At 43.6% G+C, this 25,532-nt stretch overlaps 1 protein-coding gene across 2 annotated transcripts in view; it reads left to right on the top strand.

Annotated features, from left to right (window-relative positions):
* The window catches only part of SLC6A11 (solute carrier family 6 member 11), a 184,119-nt gene that overhangs the window by 25,757 nt on the left and 132,830 nt on the right, over positions 1 to 25,532 (top strand). For both annotated transcript variants that reach the window (XM_045023765.1, XR_006581017.1), the window contains exon 6: positions 23,699 to 23,831. In XM_045023765.1, coding sequence (XP_044879700.1) covers positions 23,699 to 23,831 — 133 coding nt within the window. The remainder of the gene's footprint in view (positions 1 to 23,698; positions 23,832 to 25,532) is intronic.

Genomic DNA, 25,532 nt, shown 5'->3' with positions numbered 1-25,532 from the left:
CTCAACTGGCTCCTCTTGATCTGGAGGAGTAACGGCTCTACTCCTAGGCCTTCCATATAGCCGAGCTCCTCACTGTATCTCGGAGAGTAAGCCCAGCCACCCTGCGGAGAAACCTCATTTTGGCTGCTTGTACCTGCAATCTCATCCTTTCAGTCATTATCCAAAGTTCACAACCATAGGTGAGGATGGGATATAGAATGACCTATAAACAGAAAGCTTCATCCGAGAACTCAGCTCCCACTTCACCACCACAGATCAGTACAGTGCCCGAATCTCTGCCACACCAATCTGCCAGTTGACCTCACGTTCCCGCTTGCCATCACTCATGAACAAGACCCCTAGATACTTGAACTCGTCCACAATAATATGAGCTGTATGTCTTTAGATTTCACCCTAGTTCAATGTTGTACCCAGTTTACAAATGGCAATACTGAGGCAGAAGGGTTGAATGATGTTTGTATGATGCTCAGTGGTGTTGTAAAAGGTGAGCAAAGTGCTACAGAAGTACGATCTTTTATTAAAGCCAGAAGTGGGGATAGAACTCGGGACTTCCTAGATCCCAGCTCTATGGTTAATCCACTAGACTAGGGATAACATTTCTGGTTCCCTTTTTTCTCCTCTTGCCTGTCAGCTTTTCTTCATCCCTGCCTCTCAAGTGTCCTGCATGGTGTGGGACATCCCACATCTGGCCCCAGGTTTTACAGTTGTCCAGAGGGGTCTCATTGCCTTGGCAAAATCCCACTTTGGCACCTGGACACAATCACTGTTGGCAGCAGTTTTGGATACCTTCTTCTCCCCTGCTGCATGCAGCAGTGCCTCTACTCTGCTTCCTTCTGGGGCAATGTGCAGCTGAGAAAGTGCCTGGAGGCTGCTGAGGACTAGGCCGGGCTGCAGCAGTGGGGAGATCTGTTGGGGGAGGGGAGATGGGGTCTCTGACACAAAACACAACAATGAGCATTACAGTAAGTGGAATTTTTATTTTATTGTAAATAGAGAGTTTCTACATAAAGTACACAGAATCATTGTTTAGTTTCATTAACATAAATTCCAGGCTATTTACAGGTTGCACATAAATGGTTTTAATAAAACAGTGTGTGCAATAAAAAATTTGATGTCCCTCTCTGTGCCCCTCATTTGAATTACTGTCCCTCATTGCCGCTTACTTTGAGGGTCACTGGCCCCTCCTTTCAGAGTCCAGGGGTTGAGAAGTATGCGAGTGCCCCTGTGCTAAAGTTTGACCAATCACCTTCTATTTGTAATTGGTTTGTTTTACTCTTTCTTTGTTAGAACTCCTTTGAGTACAGGCAGGACATGCTGGTATGATGAATGTTAAGAGAGAGAGATTCTTGGCCAATCACAGCACACTTTTCACATCGGTGTGCTATGCTGGCGAAAGATAAAAAGCTGTCATTAATGTGTGGTTATTGTAGGAGGCTGCAGCACATTGCTTGGTGGCTCCCCGGGGAGGTATTGTTTTAGAAAGTTACAGACTGTCATTTGCCTAGTTCAGAGGTTTTTGCTCTAGCCTTTGTTCCCCACTATGTGGAATCATTCCTGAGCAGAGGGACACCTGGGGTGAGGTTGTGTCGATTCCCTCAGAGGCACAGCACAAAATTTGCAGCCTGGCAGAGAGAGGGGTCAGGTTGCTTTAAGCCACCTTTATGCTCTCCCAATTCTGCGCTGCTCCAGAGTGGCTGCTCCTGGGATAAATTAGATCACCTAGAGAAAAGGAGAAGAGGAGGGGATTTAAGCACTGAGAGATTCCTTCAGAGAGGGACATGGGGAGGCAGAGGAACTGCTATCAAAAATGCTGAGAGAGCCATAGAAGACACTAGGAGAGAACCAAGAGTCCACAGGATGCCAATGAATGGGAAAAAAGTCATATGCTGCAGAGAAATGAAGGAAGATGAGGCTTGGAGACTTGGCTAGGAAGAAGTTACTATGACCTTGTGAGTAAAGATTAAAGAGGATGGAAGACAGACTGGATGGATCAGGAGCAAAACAGTGGCAGCTAATGCTTCAATCATATCTATATGCGCCCATGTATATTTCTACTTTCATTTCCACTAGCTTTTCCTTTGGTTCTCTGTGTTGCTCCCAGTCTTTTTTCCTGGCTGCTCCCTTTGTCTCCTTCATGCCCATGCTGCACTTGAAGCAGCTCTCTAAATCCTGTGCACAGATATCCTCCTGCTTCTTTTGCAAAGCCTTCTCCAGATGTATTTCTTTGAGTAACTTTCAGCACTGATCTCCAAGCCTGTCGTGTCTCCTCCCCATTTTGTCTGGACTGCTGGTGTATCTGTATATATTATCTGTCTGTATAAACTTTCAGGATCCTCTGGGCAGATTTGAGTTTGTTTTTCTGATCCTTCCCTAAGCTTGAGGAGGGTTTGAGAATAGAGACTAGCTCTAGCCTGACTCCAATACACCCTGTTAAAGCAAGTCTAATGAACTCCTGTAGAATGGCATCCAAGTAAATAAAGTGCTGATTGTAATGAGACTTAGACTTTCAGAAGAACACTTGGCATTTCAGCAAGTGCCATGAATCTTCGATAAAATGCATCGAAGTGAAGATTAATCTTATCCTTAAGGTTTAAATGCTGTAAAATGAAAAATAAAAACAGCCACATGCTGAGCTCCATCATAACGGGGCTGCAGAGTGAAAGAAAGATGTGCTGACTAATAGCAAGGTCAGTCTGGTTTGGGATATTTCATTCTATTCAACTGACATGGATAAGTCACAGAAATATGCATTGGGGTAAATTTTTCAGAGCTGTACACAATGCTGTAGCCATGTGACTGCCTCCCATTAACACCACCCCTGGGGATTGTACGGCTCATGCTCTCTCTACCACTTTGGAAAGAAATGTACAGCTAAGTGGCTTTCCAAAAGAGAATTCATACATTTTGGATGGAATTTTATTTGCAGCTCCTGATCCATTTCTAATAAGTACCATACGTTGGCCCATTTAGTAGTCATGGAGTACAGGTCTGTCGCATCATACAGTGGGCTTATGTTCCGCAGTCAGCGCGTAAAGCGAAAATCGCGTATAGTCAAAATTACATTGCGTGTAATGGTGGGTGGAATCGCCCGCACTACAGGTACAGTATTAAAATTGTTATTTTTCTATTTTTTTGTGTTTTGTTTTTGTTTTTGCTGACCACATAAAGCTGAAATTGCGCATGTTAAATGCGCATAAGATGCGACAGACCTGTATTGACCTTTGGCAGGTACCACTGATAACTGGCATAGTCTATTTGGGAGTACTCTTGTAAGCCTTTGAATGTGTAGATTTCCTAGTGGAACTCTGAAGAAGTAAAAGGGAATGAGTGTTCTAGAGGATGCATGTACATTCCATGGATTTCAGATCTTTTACCTGTCCATTTTCAAAAGAACCAAAGTGCTAGCTACTCAATTTCCATTGACTATCAGTGGGAGTTTGGCACATACCCTTCTTAGGTACTTTTGAAAACCTGTTATTCATACCAAGAATGAATATTTGGGACCTGATTCTTCTGCCCTTGAATCCAGTGGAAGCTTGCCATGGACTTTCATCAGCACATGAGTAAGCTGTTGGTGGTGTCCACATTTCTCCTGTAGATGGGTTATTTCAGTGCTTGCTGAGCACTTGCTGCAATATCATGATGTTAAATTATATTTGCATTTCATTGCCCATTTTACTTTATTCCATTTCTACTTTAGTATTATTACTACAAGATTAGTGTTAGAAGATTAGAGAAGGAACTTCTGAGAGGATTCTGTTCCTTTTCGGTTATTCTCATTGTCAAACATAGAAAATAAATCCCCACTTTCTGGCTGATAGCAGAATCAGTATGCTTATTCATCTCTTATTTTATTTTCATGCCACTAGTTTTGTGCATGGAGTTTTTCAGACTGATACACCCAGAAAAGGTCTCTGTAGCAAAGAGTTCACACTCTGCATCTCTACTCCTGCAAAGGAAGTAGAGGGCAAATCTGAGACTGAATCCAGTGGGACTCCACGTAGACATATCCCTGAAGAATCGGATATGTACAGATAAAGAAGAGGGCAATGCATGAGGCATTTGAATTGTTGAGGTTTGGCAGACATCTAGTTTCATTAGGATATATATTTGTTTGCATTATTTTAAATTTTTAGTTTGCTATAGAATAATGTAACCCACTCTCCAAGGATTAGAGTAGTAAGCATTTTCCTATTTAAAAATACATCTGTAAATTTCACATAGAGGGAAAAAGTTCCATCCCCCTTTTACCAAAGTCCTGTGCCATGTAGCTCCCCGCAAACGTGGATTTATCTTATTCTGTAGCCAAATAGTCATTAAATCCAAACAGAAGAGCACTTGGAGAGAGTGACCCATGATTTGCTTTATTCAACACATTAACAGCTACTCTTTTGTATATATTACATGTAGGGCACAGAATCAGATAAAAAAATATCTTTTCACTTGTCTTCTCCTCTTAAAAAAGAAAACCATCTCACAGATTCTATATCAGAGATATATCAGGTTTGTAATAATCGCTACCTCTGGTGCCTAGCTCAGTATTGTATTATACCATCTATTTTCCTTAAGAAGTAGTTATGAGACCTGACGTAAAAAAAATGTCCTAAGAGTAAAGAAGTTACAGAAAGTGGCATAAATGCAATTATAAACTGGGAAATATAGACAGCTGTGATAATAATAAGGTCATATTAGTTTCACTAAGAAGGATGCATTTTTATTTACCCTGTGCTGGGAAGTAACCACTTCATTGCTGTTGAATATATCAGACATATAGTGCAAAATGCACATCCAATACTGTTCCTTATACCTAATATGTCACCTTCAAAGGGTTGGGGCCTGATTCTCAGTTATGCTAAGGCCACATTATGCCACTCAGACACTGTAAAAGGGATGTAGAGTGGGTGGAAATTTACAACTACATCATAGTCCTTGTAAGGCCCCTTTACACCTCACAAGCAGCATAAAGGACCGTAGTAGTGTGAATCAAGCCCCTAAGTTGGCATTTCAAAGGATGTTACTGCATCTGATCAGTGTAGAGGCTAAAGCAGTAACCAGCAGAAAAAGTGTTTAGTTCTTATTAACCAAGATACTCAAGTTCCTTTTTATTTTTAAAAAAAGTTAATTAATTTGGTGCTCACAATTAATAACAAATAACATTGGATTGAACTATGAATAACACTGGCAGACTTGGTGAAAATTTATTTTCACATCTCTGCCAAAGCATCTCAGTCTTGACCTGCAGCCTCCTTTGCTTTTTCATCCTTTGAGCACAGACAGTGATAGCCACACTGAATTATTCCACACGGCAAACCAGATCTCCATGTCTTGTCAAACTGAACTGGAAGCAGGATCTCCCAGGGAGTGGCAGTGTTAGGAAGGAGCCTGTGAGACATTTTTCTGCGCCTCTCACTGTGGAGCTGTCTAGGGGGGCAAATTGACCTGCATCAATTAGAGCAGCCTGAAGGCTGCTCAGTTGCACTAGCTACAACAGTCTTCTAGGGACTGCTCTGCTAGCCAAGGATTTTTAGAATGCATTGTGATCTGGCACCATCCCCTTTGGCCCACATCAGACCCCTCTCCACCTCTGATATGACCCTGTGCCCAAGTGGAGGCTACACTGGCTTTACATCACAATTCTCTCTACATCAGGGTAATCCCCAGCTGCCCTTTTAGGGCAGCTCTCCATCCCCTTTGCCGTATTTTGGCACAAAGGGGATAAAGCCTGGGCATTGGATTTATGTTTTATTTTTATTAGACAACCCACTCATTTTAACTTGTGTGTTAATATCTCCAAGCACTGTGGTGGAAATTTGGTCCTATGGTTTTGAAACAATGGGAGGAAGGTAATATTTTTGGCAGCTAAACCATGTAACAGGAAAAGCATACATTGTGTACTTCTGATATTAGAGCCAATGAATGCAAGAGTTAGACCAAGATTCATAACCGAAGCAAGAAATCCAGGTCATCAGACCAGCTGGGATCTCTATAATAGTAGCAGTTAATTTCTGGTGGTGCCGAGTTCACTGACATTAAGCAACCCCTGGCAGGAGGCTTACAGAGGAAGTTCTGGCAAATGATCCAATCTGTGGTCCAGCAACAAGCTGAAGGGAGGCATGGCAATTTAGCTAGATATCTGTGCTGTTCTCATAGGTGCGGTACCAGAGTACCTTACAACATTATACAAATCTATGTTAATGAACTACAAAGACCTATTTTTTTTTCTCGTCTCACCCTATTCAGGGGCCAGAAGGAAAAACATCACTTCCTTCTTAGAATCATCTATTCTTATTCCTCTCCCCACTCCTAATTAGGTCTATGATGATCTAATGAGCTCATTTAGAGCAGCCTAATATGCTAGACTGAAGAGAATACTGGTAATTATAAACCACTACAAAGCTGTGTACATTGCAGACAAGGCCAAGCCAATTGAGAGGTAACCAATCACTGGTACATTTTCAGAAGTTATCTCTGAGTAAAATATAACTTGAAAAACTGTCCTCTTCCTTGATTCACCGAGTTTTACATGAGTAGAGGTGAACTGTGTTAGTTATAATCTGCCATCCTTATTTATGTTGAGTAGCACCTTACCATATGAGTAGTCCCTTTGTGACCATCCACAGAGTAAAGCACTAACTCATTGTGAGTGAGAATGGCAGAATCCTATCAGTTTTGAACTAAATTGCTATTTTGAATATAGTAGAGGCTAGCAATGGCTCCCAATGGTACAGGTTCCAGTAGATGCAGTGATCTGGACCATTACTGTTGAAGGTGTATTATTTTTGTAACAGCATTTGCATGCCTTGGCCAGATTCTTCATTGACCTGCACCTTTTGCAGTGCAAAGTGAGTGTAAATTGCTCCCATTTCCTGTTATTAGCATTTGACATCCACTTTACATACATGGGGACTGGCTCATGTGACTGTCCAAGGTGCCAGGCAATGGAGAATCTGACCCCTAATCTTAAGTATTTTTTAACATCCTGATTAATACCTAGAGCATGTGCCAGTTCCCATTTAAAAAGATACAAATCCTGGAATCTGCCAATTCATCCATAGTGAAATTCCTCTTCTCCCTCCCTGTGTTTCTTACAGACTATTCTGAACTGTTTTATTCAATTGTAGTTATCTGACTCAAACAATAGAACTTCCACAGCTTCCCTTGGGATCTCACTCATTACGTTTTCTAACAGACCTGATGGTTAGGAAGATTATTTTGGGTACACATCCTCCAGTTTCCTCTTGCTCATTTTCATTCTGTTACTCATAGCAATAAGCTTTTGGGTCATCCTAGACTGTTCCCATCTCTCCCTGTGGTTTACACCCTTCAGATACACAGAGAGTTACATTTCCCTGGTAGTTTCCCTTTGGCTTGGAAGAGAGGCTGCTGTTACTTGCTGCTCCGGTAAAGAGAAGCTCCAATGTTCTTTAGGAGAACACGTTGTTCTGATAGGACCAGCCGAGCAGCACCAGAGCCTGAGAGATTCCCTGATGCTGCTTCCAGTCAGAAAAATAACTGCCCCCAAAGGGTAATGGAAGTGCAAACAGAGATTGTTCACATTGGTGGTGCAACTGGGAGTAGGGGGGGGCAACGTCAAGTGGGCCTCTGTTTCTTTTTGTGAGAAGGTCGGAAAGTGCAAATGCTGGGGCAATATTTTAACAAGGTATGTTATTTATAAACCTGGTCTGTGCTTATGGAGGAGGCTGAGCCCTTTTCTGTCAATAACCTGGCACAAGCACCCTGTGTGAGATAAGCGTGTGCTTGAGTGCTGTGTAATGCGATGAATGTCACTTTAGTCGCTGGTGTGTGACTGGCAAATGTTTGTTGGACTCAGGGTGTTTGGAGTTCCTGGAACCATCCAGGTCTCTTTATGACTGGTTTAGCATTGGGCCTTCCAGCCAAGGAGAAGTCTTGCTAACTAATTAGAAAGCTGAATGAGAAATTAAAGCCATTTGTGTGACATCTGAAGTTAGGGACTTGACAGACTAAAATTTTGTAGATGGCAAGGAGAAATATGGACACATGGACCAGAAGTACATTTTTACATGCTGTACTCAAAGTAATATGAGATGTGCTGTAAATAAACAATAACAAAGTACCTAGGCTCTGGAGAGAGAGAGAGGCGAGAGATGGAATTAACAAAGTGTATATCATTAGGGATAAAATCCTGTATGGGCACAGAGGGACTGATATTGTGCTGCTGAATGCAGGGCAGGCTACACAAGGTGCTGAGCATTGTTGGTGGAGAGTAACAGCCAATGCCACTGTGGCTCCCTGCATGCTGCTGCTTCTCAGTAAGGTTAGGGACGAGGCGGACAAAGGCTGGGACCACTCTTGCTCCAAGGCCTTTTCACAGGGTGACTGGCCTTTTAAGGGGAAAAGGGGCCATCCCCACTGTGCTGTAATTAGCTGCTTCCCAGCCTGCGGGGGTCTAATGGGGTCATGTGTTAGCCTGTTGAACAGTTGGGGCTCATAAAAAAGGGCTGCAAGAACTCAGTGAGGGAGAGTAGCTACAGGAAGCAGGTTGGAATTCTGTGGGTGGCCCTGAGGTAGGGCAGGAAGGTTCCTGGGAGAAGCTGCTAAAATCCCTTGGGAGGGAGGCAGTGGCAACCTGCTACGAAACAGGGCCTGCAGAAGGAAAGCCCTGTGAAGCAGTGCTTAGATAAAAGAGCAAGGGAGAATTCTGCAGGGCCTGGGGGTCGGGGCCAAGAGCAGGGACTTCAGCGAATGGTAAGACTGCGAGAGGGGCTCCTGGGAGCCAGTGCTCAGTAACAGAGCAGGGCAGGAGTTTAAGATGACCCAGAAAGGGCCAAGAACTGAGCACCGAAGGAACTACAGATTAATGCCAGAAGGGCAGAAGAACCTTTTGTTTGGTTGGACTTTTGTTAGTGGCTTGGCCAACCCCCATCACCAACCCCGAGCCATGAGGAGAAGGTCAAGGGGATGGGTAGATTTTCTTTAACCTTGACTCCCACAGCAGTGAGCTGGGCTGGGCGCTGGAGACCTTGGCTGTGAATGAATATAAAATTCTTCCTGTGTTCCTGGCTGAAGAGAGGCAGATAAGTAAGTGACCCCAAGAAGCCTCTTGTCCCAATTACTTGTAAAGGAAAAGCATCTTGTAAACTGTTCTAAAGCAGTGAGCAGACACTAAGGGGTTTTTCCAAATAGATTGAATCTGTTTCTCAGCTTTTCCAAACCACGAAATAATGCAATAAGTGGCCTGGGACATTCCTTTCCACAATATGTTGGCAGCAGTTACATCTCCTGCTATTCAAGTTACATCTCCTGCACATTGGAAAGCTTTACTGAAGAATCTCTTTCCCAGGAAAATGCAGTGTTCCTGAGAAATATAGTGTCCCGAAGAAGTGTACTCCTGGAAGCTGAAGTAAACACATTATCCATCTTTCAAAATCACAGTGCTCAAGTTGGGATGAAGAGGTTATTTTTCAGCTGTGAGAAGCGGAGGTTAGCACATAATCACCTATCCTCCCCTCTCTGCCGGTTCCAGCACTGGAATATTCTTTTTTCTCTTTGTGATTTTCTTTGCTGATTTACTAAATGTAAGGTAGATTAGCCCCGCCCCCAGCCCCAAAAAAACCAAAAAACAAACAAAACCCCCCAACATGCTAAAGACATTTTCAGTAAGTGTATAAATGCCTGCCCTCCTCCAAGCATTTTATCTTCCTGAGCTTTGCTATTGCACAGGTGTGAAAGCATGATAACTGAAAAGGTGGAAGAACAGAGATAACCAGTAGTCACAGAGAGTTCATAGAAGTTAGCGATGAGAGAGAGCTCCTGAGCTATCTATATTCCTTTCCCAACACAAGAATGGTCCCTCTTTTTCCTGTGCTTGAAACATGTTCCTATCCTCCCTCTCCCACCCTACCCCTCATCACTTGTTTCTCCCACACATTACATCTTGACAAGCTAATAATATAAGCTCTTGGGGGCAGCCACAGTCTTTTACTAGACACCTATACAGTGCTTAGCACAATGTTGCTAGGACCAAATGGAGCCTTTCTGTGCTACTGTAATTCAGATGATGTTAATTTGCCCAGCCTAGCTTTAAATATGCCAGTGTCATGTCAGACAACATTCCTATTGTTATGTTAACCTGCAGCATAAGGAATTTCACCATTTATTCTAATATTCATTCTAAATTTACCTTGTTTTCATTTGATCCCATATCCATCATGTGCCTGGTCAATTCCTCTCCTTGCTTGGGGTTTACACCTTGCACACACTAAGAAGAAAGTCAAGTCTTCCCTCTTTATTGTAAGTTAGCCAAGTTATACACATATAACTAGAGGTGGGCAAAAAACAAACCCCACACCTTCACATTTCTGGATTTGTGTGTTTGGGTGCAAATCGCAGGATCTGAGTCCACCTTGATTATTTTGATTCTGGGTCAAATTCCAGTCAGGAGAGGCCTATTGAATTTACCAATTCCAGCCAAAATCTCCTGAGTAGCACTCCTAAGCCTTCACCACCATTGAATTCCAAACCCACATCTATCTCTGATTTGGGTTCAATCCGCAACACCAAAACCTAATCTAATCCTAACCCAAATCCAAAGAAACCCTCCTTGGCACATCTTCAGTTCATCTGATATTTCCTTTAATGTGCAAAATGTCTCAAGTCCCCTGGTTTCTTTCCCAGGCCCTTGATGGTTTGAGCTATTGAGATGTCCTATATATGAAAATTATTTCCAAATCCCAATCAATTTCTATTTTGGAGGGGGGAACTATTGCATGAAATGTAGTTAATAATTTCACTTTTCCTTCGATTATTGCAAGCCAAATCTATTTTACACAATGCATTAAACTCTGGTGGCAGAATACTCAGAATATTTCAAGGGTTCTCTCCTTAAAAATGGCTTGTTACTACCATAGTTCTTAACAACAAATTATCCTTTGGTTTCCAGTGTTTTGGGGCTTTTTCCACCTAGTTTTTTTAATTTACAGTTGAATATTATTTTCTTGAATAGAACATTAATTAACCTCCCTGAACCCAACCTCCCCCATGCCTCCCATCCACAAAAAGCCTAGGAGAATATATAGGCATTGCAACGTTATGTTAAGGTCAACACATGTGGGGTCTGTCAGACAAATGAAGGAAGTGGATTCTAGGGGTTAGGATTCAAGGCACTTCACTAGAAACATCTGTTACCATACTATCCCCTTTTAAACTTGACAGATGTTTGATAATGTGACGTATACAAACAGAGAAGTGGTCTTTGAAGTAACTAGGATCCAAACTGTTTAGTGCTTAGATGGTCAAAGCAAACACCTTGAATTGCACCTGGACTCTCTGGATAGTGCTGTGAAGCATAGATTTAAGATGGTCCCTTTGAGAAAGTCTGCATGCACAGAGGAAGGCAAATGCTTATTGTCTTGGGATAAATCATTGTTGTTTTGGCTAAAATAAACAAGTAAGTGAAGAGAGCCTTTTCTCAGAAGCTCTCACAGTTACCTATTTGGAGAAGTGAGCATGATTAAATTATCATTCAGGGCACATTAAGTTTCATCATATAATGAAAAGGAAGACCAATGTAATGATTGGACAAGTGCAGAGTCCTGCACTTAGGACGGAAGAATCCCATGCACTGTTACAGACTAGGGACCGAATGGCTGGGCAGCAGTTCTGCAGAAAAGGACCTAGGGGTTACGGTGAACGAAAAGCTGAATATGAGTCAACAGTGTACCCTTGTTGCCAAGAAGGCTAATGGCATTTTGGGTTGTATAAGTAGGGGCATTTCCAGCAGATCGAGGGATGTGATCATTCCCCTCTACTCAGCACTGGTGAGGCCTCATTTGGAGTACTGTGTCCAGTTTTGGGCCCCACACTACAAGAAGGATGTGGATAAATTGGAGAGAGTCCAGCGGAGGGCAACAAAAATGATTAGGGGGCTGGAGCACATGACTTATGAGGAGAGGCTGAGGGAACTGGGATTGTTTAGTCTGCAGAAGAGAAGAATGAGGGGGGATTTGATAGCTGCTTTCAACTACCTGAAAGGGGGTTCCAAAGAGGATGGATCTAGACTGTTCTCAGTGGTAGAAGATGACAGAACAAGGAGTAATGGTCTCAAGTTGCAGAGGGGGAGGTTTAGGTTGGACATTAGGAAAAACGTTTTCACTAGTAGGGTGGTGAAGCACTGGAATGGGTTACCTAGGGAGGTAGTGGAATCTCCTTCCTTAGAGGTTTTTAAGGTCAGGCTTGACAAAGCCCTGGCTGGGATGATTTAGTTGGTGTTGGTCCTGCTTTGAGCAGGGGGTTGGACTAGATGACCTCCTGAGGTCCCTTCCAACCCTGAGATTCTATGATTCTATGATATAACATTGGTATATCATATAATGGAAAGAAAGGCTAAACTTCAACTAGTGTCAGTCCTTGTGCTGCCAACAGATAGTGTCAACAGCAACAATGGAAAAAGCTCAGGCACAAGGAAATGCTATCGAATCATAACCTAACTCAAGAGCCAACTCAACTGAATAAGGATTAGTCTCACTGGGAAATGATACCCAGTCTCTCTTCCTTACCCTTTGTCTAAGAAAGTTCTTAAGTGCAGTAAGCTCCGGTATACCTCTACCCCAATATAACATGGTTGTGGGGAGCAAAAAATCCCTACCGCGTTATAGGTGAAACACCGTTATATCGGGGTAGCGGTGGCAGGGCTGCAGCGGTGATTTAAAGAGTCCAGGGCTACCTGCAGCAGTTGGAGCCCCGGGCCCTTTAAATCGCTGGCAAGCCCCACTGCCGCAGCCCTGGGGCAGCAGCGGCAGGGCTCCAGCAGTGATTTAAAGAGCTTCGGGCTCTGGCCGCTGCAGGGAGCCCAGGCCCTTTAAATTGCCAGCCGAGCCCCGCTGCTGCAGCCCCAGGGTAGCGGCAGCAGGGCTCCAGCGGTGATTTAAAGGGCCTGGGGCTCCGCAGCAGCTGGAGCCCTGGGCCCTTTAAAGCGTTGCCCGAGCCCTGCTGCTACCGCGCTATATGTGAACCCATGTTATATTGGGTCGCGTTATAGTGGGGTAGAGGTGTAATTCAAATGATTCAAAATGCATGCAGCAAAACAGCCAGATATCTATCATGTCCGTCAAGGAGTAATACTCCAGCTTGCCCCACAGCTCAGCTTTCTCACATGCCACAGAATCATTAGTTACTTCCAAGCTGCAGAAAATGAGCCTGTGTTCCTTTTCCCTCCCTAAGTCCCCCCTGTAGGCTCTAGATCTTATTGTATAGATAGCTTGCCAGCCCAGTTGTTCAGAAAAAAGCAATAGTTTCCACCCTGGCTTTTCAATATGGTCTCATAATAGCTTAAAAAACAAATTGTACAGGTCTCTCACCTATACCTTAATCAGTCTCTCCGTACAGTACCATGGGGTTTGCCATATGTAGATCTCTTGGATTTTATTGATGCCCTCTGCTCAGGGGTGAATTTCATGCACTGTGATAAAGTGGGTACTCCCAACCTGCTCCAGCCACAGTTTGTGCAGATTACACAAGATCACTCTCACCTTCTTCCTGTGAACACCATCCCAAGCCTTCTCCGCAAGCTTGGCTATTCTTATGGTTCCTCCTGTAGAACCTCTCTGTCTCAGACCCAAGATCCTCCAGTCTGGAGAGCTCCACCTGTTCCCAGCATTTCCTCTTATATTCAGGATGGTGTTAACAAGCCACATCTGCTACACTGAATGAGGCGGAAAACAGTTGAGCTCTGTCGTGTTATTACCGGTAGCTCACAATCTGAGGTCCTTTCTGCTTGCTCTGAAATACAGAATGGGATTTTCAGATGTGCATAGTGTTAGCTTACCTTTGCTCCCATTGGAGTGAGTGATAAAACTCCCATTGACTTTACTGAGAGCGGAGTTAGGCCAGTGCTGAGTACCCTTGAAAATCCATCCCTAAGGATCCTGTGGTAGTGCTTTTTGTAAGGTCAGGATTCTCCCCCCCACACACACACCCTGGTGTCTTTGGTTGAATGTTTTCTCTGTAATTATGTTGTGCCAGTGAGCTGCTGCCCTCCACTGCATGAGTGTCTACTTTTCAGTGGTTCTATGTGCATGTAGCTTTGGGGTCTTTTAGGATGGATACATGCTAAGGCAGAGGTGGACAAACTATGGCCCGTGAGCCACATCCAGCTTGCAGGACCCTCCTCCCTAGCCCCTGAGCTCCTGGCCCAGAAGGCTTGCCCCCGGCCCCCACAGCCTCAGCTCACTGCGCTGCCGGCGCAATGCTCTGGGCGGCGAGCTCCTGGGGCTGTGCAGCTGTACAGCTGTGTCCTGACCTGGTGCTCTGTGCTGTGCAGTGCATGGCTGGGTCCAGTCAGGTGGTATGGCTGCAGCGCCACCAGCCATCGGTGCTCCAAGCAGCACAGGTTGGGGTGCAGGGAGGGGGGAATGGGGAGCAGAGTGGGTTGGATAGAGGGCAGGGGAGTTTGGGGTGGTGGTCAGGGGGTGGGGTTGTGGATAGGGGTTGGAGCAGTCAAAGGGCGGGGAACAGGGGTTGAATGGGGCAGGGGTTCTGGGTGGGGCAGTCAGGAAGGAGGGAGGTGGATGGAGCGGTGGGGGGCAGTCAGGGGCAGGGATTCTGGGGGCAGTCAGGGGACAGGGAGAAGGGGGAGTGGATGGGGCATGGGTCCCGGGGGGGCATAAGGGAACAGGGGGGGTTGGATGTGCCAGGAGTCTGGGAGGGGCTGTCAGGGGGCCAGAAGTGTGGGGGGGAGTAGATGCGGGGTGGGCAGGCCACGACCCCCTCCCCTAACCGACCCTCCATACAATTTCTAAAACCCGATGCGGCCCTCAGGCCAAAAAGTTTGCCCACCCCTGTGCTAAGGGAATGTTTATTAGTTTTAGGGCTATTATTATGCAATCACCCAAAGTACCTTGCAGCCAGGCAAAGCTTTCAGTAGGTTACATAATTAAAAGCACAATTAAATCTTAATGTAATCCATGACCATGTGACATGAACTCAAATTATAACTGTCAGCTTTGTGGTTTGCAGTGTCTTACACTGAGAGACAGAGCTTCAGCTAGGATCAAGTAGGGCAGCTCCACAGAAGTCAATTGATCAGTGATGTTTTACACCAGCTGAGAATTGGGCTCTGAGTGTTGTGTACCAGTTGTTTGCATTGTGCTTGTGTGCCAAAATTTCTTGCTGCTCCATTATAGCACAATGCATTGAAACGGACTATCTTGATTTACTGTGTGTTACTGCACCGACAACTTTAAAATGGATAACACTGTATCAGTATATCCTCCACTGTTGTAGTTTCTATCTTTGGCTACAAGGTTTTGCATGCTTGGATCAAATCCAGGCTCTCTCTAGCTGTGTTTGTACCTTGTAATTAATGGCAGGCAGAGTTCTAGCCTGGTTGACTTGGTTGGAGCTGATGGTGCGCTGTTTTTTTTTTGTGAACTGGTCTGGCCATGCCTTGCTATGGACTTGCATGGTCCTAACATGGTTCACAAGCTAAGGAGGCTGTGCTGTTTAGGGAGATTGAACTGGATGGAAGCCAAGTTAAGTTTAGATAGGGCTGTAGATACTTCTGTGGGTGATTCTACCCCTATTGTGTTCCGGGTCCCTGCTTATAAAACCTCTGAGTCAGTCTTCAATCCTTACAGTGAGTAGCATATTACTCCACAGACACAAGGGGACTATTTGAGAACTTAGGTACTTAAATGTGGCTAAGTGTTGCAGATTCCGACCTTGAGCGTGTGGATACCATGAGGCCAAAGTAACATCAGCTTCAAGTACCAGAATCCAGCAGAGAGTTCATGGTGTTATTCTATAGCACTGGCCAGATTCTCTGGTCCCCCAACTTCACTTTGTACATGGTGTATGCCTGGTGCCAGTAAATTGGAATGACTAGCATGTAAGTTAGTATCATAAGAACATAACATAAGAACATAAGAATGGCCGTACCGGGTCAGACCAAAGGTCCATCTAGCCCAGTATCTGTCTACCGACAGTGGCCAATGCCAGGTGCCCCAGAGGGAGTGAACCTAACAGGCAACGATCAAGTGATCTCTCTCCTGCCATCCATCTCCATCCTCTGACGAACAGAGGCTAGGGACACCATTCTTACCCATCCTAGCTAATAGCCATTTATGGACTTAGCCGCCATGAATTTATCCAGTCCTCTTTTAAACATTGTTATAGTCCTAGCCTTCACAACCTCATCAGGTAAGGAGTTCCACAAGTTGACTGTGCGCTGCGTGAAGAAGAACTTCCTTTTATTTGTTTTAAACCTGCTGCCTATTCATTTCATTTGGTGATCCCTAGTTCTTGTATTATGGGAATAAGTAAATAACTTTTCCTTATCCACTTTCTCAACATCACTCATGATTTTATATACCTCTATCATATCCCCCCTTAGTCTTCTCTTTTCCAAGCTGAAGAGTCCTAGCCTCTTTAATCTTTCCTCGTATGGGACCCTCTCCAAACCCCTAATCATTTTAGTTGCCCTTTTCTGAACCTTTTCTAGTGCTAGAATATCTTTTTTGAGGTGAGGAGACCACATCTGTACATAGTATTCGAGATGTGGGCGTACCATGGATTTATATAAGGGCAATAATATATTCTCAGTCTTATTTTCTATCCCCTTTTTAATGATTCCTAACATCCTGTTTGCTTTTTTGACCGCCTCTGCACACTGCGTGGACATCTTCAGAGAACTATCCACGATGACTCCAAGATCTTTTTCCTGACTCATTGTAGCTAAATTAGCCCCCATCATGTTGTATGTATGGTTGGGGTTATTTTTTCCAATGTGCATTACTTTACATTTATCCACATTAAATTTCATTTGCCATTTTGTTGCCCAATCACTTAGTTTTGTGAGATCTTTTTGAAGTTCTTCACAATCTGCTTTGGTCTTAACTATCTTGAGCAGTTTAGTATCATCTGCAAACTTTGCCACCTCACTGTTTACCCCTTTCTCCAGATCATTTATTAATAAATTGAATAGGATTGGTCCTAGGACTGACCCCTGGGGAACACCACTAGTTACCCTTCTCCATTCTGAGAATTTACCATTAATTCCTACCCTTTGTTCCCTGTCCTTTAACCAGTTCTCAATCCATGAAAGGACCTTCCCTTTTATCCCATGACAGCTTAATTTATGTAAGAGCCTTTGGTGAGGGACCTTGCATCCCACTCTTGCATGGAGCAAAGTGTACTTAAAGTGCCTAGAATCTCCTCTGTTTAAGGGGAACCTTTCCTGGCACAGAGCTAGCTCAGTCAACCTACTCCACTCTCTCCTGCTGCAGCCTCACCTCTCCACTCAAAGAAGAAGGCAAGAAGCATGTTGGGGAGGAGGGAGGAGTGAAGGGGATATCTCAGAGGAGACAAGTTGATGTGGCAGAGTTAGATCCCATCATGTCCGATTCTTTGCTGGCTGCATAAGGTCCCAGAGGATTTAACTCACACTGGGTCAGAAACTTGGGGCAGGCTGCAGGGACCTTCTTTTTGTTCTTTGTTAGAGTGTTTAGCACAATGGGGTCCTGGTCCACGACTGGGGCTCCTAGGTGCTATGTTAATACAGATGATAAATAATAATAATAATAATAATAATAATAATTAATAAAGGAACTGTGATCAGTTCTCTGACGGTCCCCAGTTCGCTGCACAAGCTCTGTTTAGATGCAGTGGAGAATCAAGCCAACCTGGTTACTTTGGCAGGTTACTTGGGGACATAAAATACTTTCTCTTTTTTAATGATGTAAACTGCAAAATAGAAGAATATGAGCGGATCTAGCCAATGGTGGCAGCTAGACTGAACTGAAGTTTTACAAGGACAGTTTTCAGTCCTGAATGCTTCCTTCTTTCAAAAGCTGTGCTCTGCTGCCATTATTTAAGCCAGAGTCTCAGCAGGAGAGCTAAGGAGCTGGAACTAAGGGAAGCTGTGTTGTGCCTGGCGAGATAATCACGGCTAGACCTTGTGCGAGGCTTTCTCTGTCTTTCTCCCATGTATTCTTTGCATACATTGTACTTTGTGGTTTAATTATATGTTCTGTGCTTGTTGCTCGTGGCTTCCTAAGGGGAAAAAAATCTTTGTTTTGTTTAAACAAAGAACAGACAAAACAAAGATTTTGATGTAACTGGAAAAGCTTTGAATACTCATTTAAATGCTAGTAACTCAAATTGATTGGCACCATGTGTCTTTTTAAAATGGGAGCAGCATGGCTAATCACACGGGTGCCATACATATTCTCTGTACTCTTCTTTGCAAATGCCTGATAGTGATTAAGTGATTTTTAGATGCCTCAGTTTTGGGGGGCTCAAATTGAGATGCCTTACAGGGACGCAATACTCAGAAAGTGCTGAATACCTACCCTCTGAAAACAACCCCTTTAAAGTGTGTCAAGTTGAGGACCCAAAACTCGCTACTTTTGAAAATCCTTCCCTCAGTGCAGCAGTCATTTCACCAGTGGTGATGCTAGGCATAAGCAGAGCAAGCAATTTCTTAGGGCCCCAAGCAGCTGAAGTGGCTCCCAATTAATATCTCCCCCCAAAATACTGTTCATCTGATTTAATGTGGACTTGTTAACAAGTGTATTAGTATGTCTTGGGTTGGTATATCTTTTGGTTTGTGGAAACAATGCAATTAGTATTTTTAGGGAGTGGGTGAGGGATATGGGAAAATTCCTGCTTAGTGCCCCCAAGGGACTAACACTGCCTCTGCATTTCATGACCAGGGATTTTGTGTGCAATAAAAAATCACCTTCTAGCATGTGGACATTTGGCCATGGAAATACAGAATAGGTATCATTAATTTTAAAATATGCTAAAAAAAAAGCTTCAGAGCTAAAGAGCAATTTAATTTTGAGGAATTGCTTTGATTTGTTGCTCAAATTGATAAATTTGAGATCTGGATTTTCTGTTTTGAGAAAAACACAAAAAAATTCCCCAAAAGTTGCAGGATTAAACTCACCCAATAAGGCCAAATTCAGACTTAGAGTGTGAGATAGCAACTCCAGGGGTTCCAGTGGTGGCTTTCTCCAACATCAGTTTTGAAATTGTTCCACAGGGCTCCAGCTGACCTCAATGAGCGTGGACACATGCAACCACAGCAAGATCAATCCCAGGCATTTGAGTCCTTTCACATTTATTTTTCAATAAAATTTGAAAAAGCTGTAAGAAATGTTGGGATCAGTCAGCTTGTAAATGCCTTTTGTTACATGTTTGTACAGTGCCTAACAGAGTGGGGGCCTGGTCTATGACTGTCCCTAGGTTCTCCCACAATACAAATGATACATAAGGATAATTGAGATAGATGTGGAGGAAGAGTCATTGCAGTAGCAGGATGACACAGATGATTCTTTGTTTCGTCCAAGGCTGGTCCAAGCAGTGAATTCCAGTCATAACCAGAATGTTGTGGGTGATGTATAACTATGTGTCATAATACACCATTGCTCAAAGAACTAACTCATCTCCCATGTTATTCAGTGTATACTACAGAGTAGGCTCCTTGACTAGATCATTTTTAAACGCATGGCAGAGCAGTGTCAGCGTGCTGTGTAGCTCTTGCCTTGGGGCATTGCAAATTCAGTGTCTGCTCTGGAGGAATGTTTGATTGATATTACCAGCTGGATGTGTCAGCTACTTCCTCCTCAACCCTGGGAAAGCAGCAGTCTAGCTGGAGTGATAGGGATTGTTGATATGAGGGGGTTCTGGGTGAAGGTAATGGGCAAAGTTAAGAATGTTTAGTATCACTATGGTCTGTCCCATCTCCAGGAAAAGGAATATGTCAAATATACTTTGGAGGCTTCCCCCTTCATTTGCACAACTTTTTTGGGTCTCACTCTTATATATCATGTGAAACCCCACAACAGCAACAGACGTCTCTCTGATCATGAGGCTACATTCCCTTTTAGTATGATTTTCTGCATGTTTATTCATAGTGTGAAGTATGTCAGAATACAGCAGATGTTTGATCATTTCTTGGGATGTGATCATGCTATACCCATCTTCCACTTGGCTACCTGTAAAATGATGCACTGATTTTTAAGGTCACACTCCTGGCTTGTGTGTGTGTGTGTGTTTTTATTTATTTATTTATTTATTTATTCTAAGAGGAGGATTAGGAAACAAGGCTGGAAGTCAGACTTAACCTAATGCAGCATGCACCACAGCTGTTCTTGTACATTCGATAACTGGATACTTTAAACTGGCCTTTAATCGGAATGTAGACCTTTCTCTAGAGGCATGGAGCACTGGCCTCATTTTCAGTTCCAGAGTGCTGATAAATTCAAAACCTTTCCTCTGTTCTTGCTCTTTGACTTCATCCTTCTCTCTTTGACTGAAACACATCCTTCATCAAGTACTGCTTCTTTTGAGAGATAAAGAGAGAGATGGTAGTGATCCCTATTTTGGTAGCCTAACATTCAGGGGTGAAAGTGGGCCGCCAGGATAGGCAAAAGGGACAACAATGCAGTGCTTTAATGTCATTGCCACTTTTGCCCCTTCTCCCTGCCCCCCCGGGATACCAACAGGGCTCCTGGCTGCCACCGCCGCTATTGTGGCAGAGGCCAGAACCCTGGACCCTTTTATTCACTGCCAGAGCCCCAGGTGGCAGAGGCCAGGAAGCACGGATGGGCTGGCAGGGGGAAGTTGACCCCCCCAGCCCCGCCCCTTCCACCCGAGGCCCCACCCCTTCCATCCCGTACCAGTAAGAATTTAATATTACTTTCACCCCTGCTAATACTTCCCATTATGAAAGATTCTTGCAACTTTTTATGAACATCTCCTTTGTTTTCAGCAGGACTTTGACATTCAGCAGGAAGAAAGCCCCAGCAAAGTTACTTTTCTTTGACCCATAAGACTCCATCCAGGCTTAGCTGAATTAAAAAATGGTTAAAAATTACCATTTCCCTTCTCTCTCTTGGGTTTCTCAGGAAAATTTTGTTAGTGCACCAAAATAAATAAATAGGAGCATTCTAAGAAGCCAGGTCCACGCCACCATCAAAGCAGCAGCAGCAGTAATAACAATATAACACTGAACTTGGAACACGTGCAAGCTGCAGAAACAGCTGTTGCAACAGTTTGAGGGATGGAATGGGTGAGAGCTTAGACAGGCTTTTGTCTTCCCAACCAGAGCACGTGACCCAGTGCATGGCTCCAACATCTTGTCTCCCACTTCTGAGGGTGGGGGTGGGAAGGGGGGAGCAATCACCACCTGGATGCAGTGCATGGCATGAGTGGGCCATTTCTCTAGGATAACAGCCTTCTCCTGCTGTCAGCTAATGTACTTAGTCCTTCAGCTAAAATTGTAGTAGTCTGTGCAATGGTGGTCAATGGTCATGGTTCAAACCCTGCTGATGACGCATGATGCAGAGGTAGTTAGTTGTACAAAATTTTTTTTTTTTTTTACTTTTTTCCTTTAAAAACAGGAAATTATATTTAAAATACAACTATGTTAAACATTATTTATTTGTCTGTGCAACCTTAATTCAGTCTGCTTGTTCATATGTATTATGATACAGTCCTTAATTACATGATCACAGGTTTCCCTCCCCCAAGTCCTCTGCCTCACTCAGTACTGTGTTGGATGCACCAGGGAGCAGAATGGTGGTTTTCAATGTAGATTTTTTAAAAAAAGCAATAAAGTTATATAATGTAAAATATTTGGCTTTAGGGAAGCATATCCAACGTTATCTGAGTGCACATATGTAACCCATGCCGGCTTCGTGTGGTGCTCTGTCCCCCTCTAGTGGCACCTTGCCCAGCTAGCAACTGCTCCAGCCTTAGCTAAGAGCCATGTGACTTTTAGCTCATGCAGTAGAGACTCATACACTAAGCTTCAGAGGTCCCAGCTTCAATCTCAACTGCCGACAACCAGGACCTATTAGCATTACACGTAGACTGACAGTAATAAAAAATTAATAATGATACATTGAAGCTAGTGTCTTTAACCACAGGAAATGAGAGTACTTATGAACTTTAAATTAATTAATCTTCACAGTGCCACTGAGAGGTAGGTTAGTGCTGTGTCTCTAAGATTGCAGATGACATTAAATGCAGATCCCCAAGGAAGCTTTGTTCAATAAAATGCATAGAAGTTTTAAGGCAGGAGATGAAAGGTATGCATAGAAGGAAAAATGAACTAGTTCATTCTTTCTCACTTGGCAGATTTAATCTGAATAAGGATTGATCCCCCTGGGCCTGATACTCTTGTATCACTCCAGTTTTACATCACATATGCCTAGCTGCAGAACCCCATGTTGTTTCTGTGAGACTCGATGGAAGCTTAATAAAAGGGTGAAAAGGGACCTAAGTGGTTGAGAGTAATTATTCTGCAGTCTGCAGTTGGGCACACGGCTAATTACTTGCTAGAAGCAGTTTAGAGTTCACTAAGCACTTTGGTATCTATGGATATGTAATTAATACAAAATGCCATTTTAAATCAACCTCAGCTGCTTACTTCAGACACTGACAGAGTCAGCCTTCACTGCTCTGGTAAATTCAGCTTCCTTTAGAAATGTCTTTTAATTTCCCATAGACAATCTCTTAATTTTAAAAGGAGATGAAATCCCTTAAAGGGATTCATGAAATGGATCAGTTGTGCAGAAAGAAATTCTTGTTCCGACTCGTAAGCTCTTTATTCAATGTATCACAGAGTGTTATGTTTTATTTACAGGTGGGGGGGGAGGCTGGTGAACAGAGAATTGACATTATTTGTGATTCCATTATTGTTTCATACTAAAAATCAAAGCACATAAAAGTGGCAGCTGCATGCCCAAGACAAGAAAATAATTCTAAAGTTGGGGAGCTTGGTCCTGTGGCTAAAGTACTGCACTGAGATTCAGGAGACTTGGATTCAATTTGTGGCTGTGCCACAGATTTCCTGTCTGAACTTGGGCAAGCCACTAGCTTTCTTTCAGTTCCCCATCTACAAATGTGGAAAACTATACTGCCTTTCTCCCACCCTTTGTCTGAAATGACTATTTAGATTGGAAGCTGTTCTGGGCAGAAACTCTCTATTGCTATGTTTGTACAGTGCCTGACACAATGGGGCTTGGTCTCAGTTGGGGCCAGTTGGTGCTACTGTAATACATACAGTAATCACAGCAATGAGAGGTAGGAATCACATTGCACTTACTGTTTCTAAGCCCTTCTTTCTCAGCATGGTGCATTCTCAGTAGGCAGTTGCTAGTTCTGTGTCGAATTAAAACAGCCTTCCTTTTACCCAAATGCTGTTGTCGGAGAAAAACTCAGTTCTCACTTTTTGTTTGGGTGCAGCAGAGTCAGATACTTTATTCTGTTTAGCAGCTACAGCAGGGAGAGAGTGCACTAGGACATAGGGTCTCCCCTTCCTAGACAGGTCTCTCAACAGGTAAACAATTACAGCAAGAATTTATACTTTTGTTACAGACAATAATAAGCAACAGCTGCATTTTGTTTATACATAGGTCATCCTGATAGCTTGTTTTTCTCACTTAAGAGACTCCAGTCTACATATTTTGTTATCAGTGCAAGGTCACAACAACTTCTCACACAGTTCTTTTCCACTCGCCTCAGACAATTCTCGCTTCTACAAATCTCGCGTTATTAGGGTTACAGCTAGCCTGACTCTTGCTAACAGAGACTGTCATGCATTAAGATCCCCTACAAATCCCTGTCAGTTCTTTCTGTACTTCCACACTATAATTATTTTGTTCATAATTTTGCTAATATTCTAGCATTTCACTATCACAATTTTTTGTAGACGCAGGGTGTTAGCCATATCTGATGGAATTGAACATATTGGGAATCTCCGCTGGGATCTGGCATTGTGTCTCCTCGCTGCTTGGACTATCTGCTACTTTTGCATTTGGAAAGGAACAAAGTCAACTGGAAAGGTAAGACTGAAAATGCTCTGTGTCCTCTGAGGCACTACAGGACTTGCAGTCTCAGAATACATGTGAAAACTAAGGGTCCTTAGCTTGGAGAGGAGGAAAGTGAGAAGACTTTCCTACTCTGAAAAGGAAACCTGTAAATGTGTGGGGCTTGATTCTCTTACCCTGCGCTGTGTGATGTCATTTACACCTGTGCAAAGTGGGTGTAAAATGCTATCAAATCAGAACAGTAGTGTCACAGGGTAGCTGGCCCTATAAGGAGAGAGGGATCTCAGTCTACCTGTGACAAATATAACTCACCTTCCCAGGTGAGGCAAATGAAGGTCATGTGACCATTGAGTCAGGTGACCCAATCAGGCCTGTAGTAGATAAGGAAGAGACCTGGAGAGAAAAGATGCTGTAGATGGTTGCTGGCAGATGTAAACATTGCAGAGAGTGAGACGGCTCCTGCAGATCCCTGAGTCAGCAAGGTGAAGACACCAGTGGGGAAGGATGCCTGTGGAGAAGGCAAAGAAGGCCAAACTCCAGGCTCAGAAGTGCTGGGAGAATAGGAAGATGGATATCAGGGTGGAGGGGCTATGCCCATCATGAGACTGGGGTGAAAGACTTTGTTTTTCAGTTTATTTTATGTTACTAGATCAAAGCCCCAAAAGGGGGGTGTTATTGGATACATGCCTTTGTGGAAATTACTGAGGAGTGTGAGTGAAAGGGAAATGTAGGCGGGGCACCACAGAGCCACCCCAGGCCATGCTGGGGCACTCAGGAGGTGGCCGACCCCGTTTCAGGGAGCATTTTACATCCACCCTGCACTCTACACAAGGTGCAGGCAATGGAGAATCAGGTCCCTTGCATTTTGCCAGTTCTATTTTGGGTGAGAAAGTACAAGTTATGTTTTCTCCTGAACATTGTATTCCATATCAGACTATATAGGTCTTTGCTGCATTAAATTCACAGATGAGACCAATGCTAAATTCTGAACCTCAGTTGCAAGGCTTGGGTGAATTTTAATAGGGGGATGGACACATAGCATCCAAGATGTGAATTTGGTCTTAAATTGGAAGGTGTTGCAAGCATCAGTGATGACAGGGAAATAAAACAAAGACACCTAAAGAATTTAGAAACATAGGCAGCGTATAACAAAATGGAATTCATCTGGAAAAGTGAAAACTGACACCTCTGGAAATAACAATCCCCAAGACAGATATCAAGTGGGAGGAAGAAATGTTGAAAGCAGTCATACTGGAAAAGACCGAAGGGTAATGATGGGTAACCAATTAGATGAGAACTTGTGATACCATATTGTGCCTTAAAAGCCAGAACAAGCCTCTGCTAAATATGCAACAGAGGCATCGTCACACAGACTAGGGAAGCCATCTGGTGCTGGTGAGATTGCACATGGAATAATGCATAGAGTACTTCAGTAACAGAAAGATATTGAGGAACGGGAGAGGATTCATAGAAAGAAGACAAAACTATTAAGGGTCTGGAAGGCCTGGCTTTAGAGGGAAGATGAAAAGAACTGAACTAAAAGTGTGGAGAGGTGGTGGTGGGGATTGGAGGGAGTGGGGGGTGGGAGGGCGGAGGGAGGAATGAAGCAATAAATGTCCACCTGTATTTGAAGCATGTACACCAAGAGATACAGGAATGGTTTAGAGGGCACAATGAATGGGGTGCAATTGAGCAAAAGTGAGTTTAAGTTAATTG

Source organism: Mauremys mutica, chromosome 7 (genome assembly GCF_020497125.1).
Source record: "Mauremys mutica isolate MM-2020 ecotype Southern chromosome 7, ASM2049712v1, whole genome shotgun sequence".
NCBI classification, from domain to species: domain Eukaryota; kingdom Metazoa; phylum Chordata; order Testudines; family Geoemydidae; genus Mauremys; species Mauremys mutica.
The sequence above is the reverse complement of the archived record's forward strand: the minus strand, read 5'-3'. Positions and strand labels throughout refer to the sequence as shown.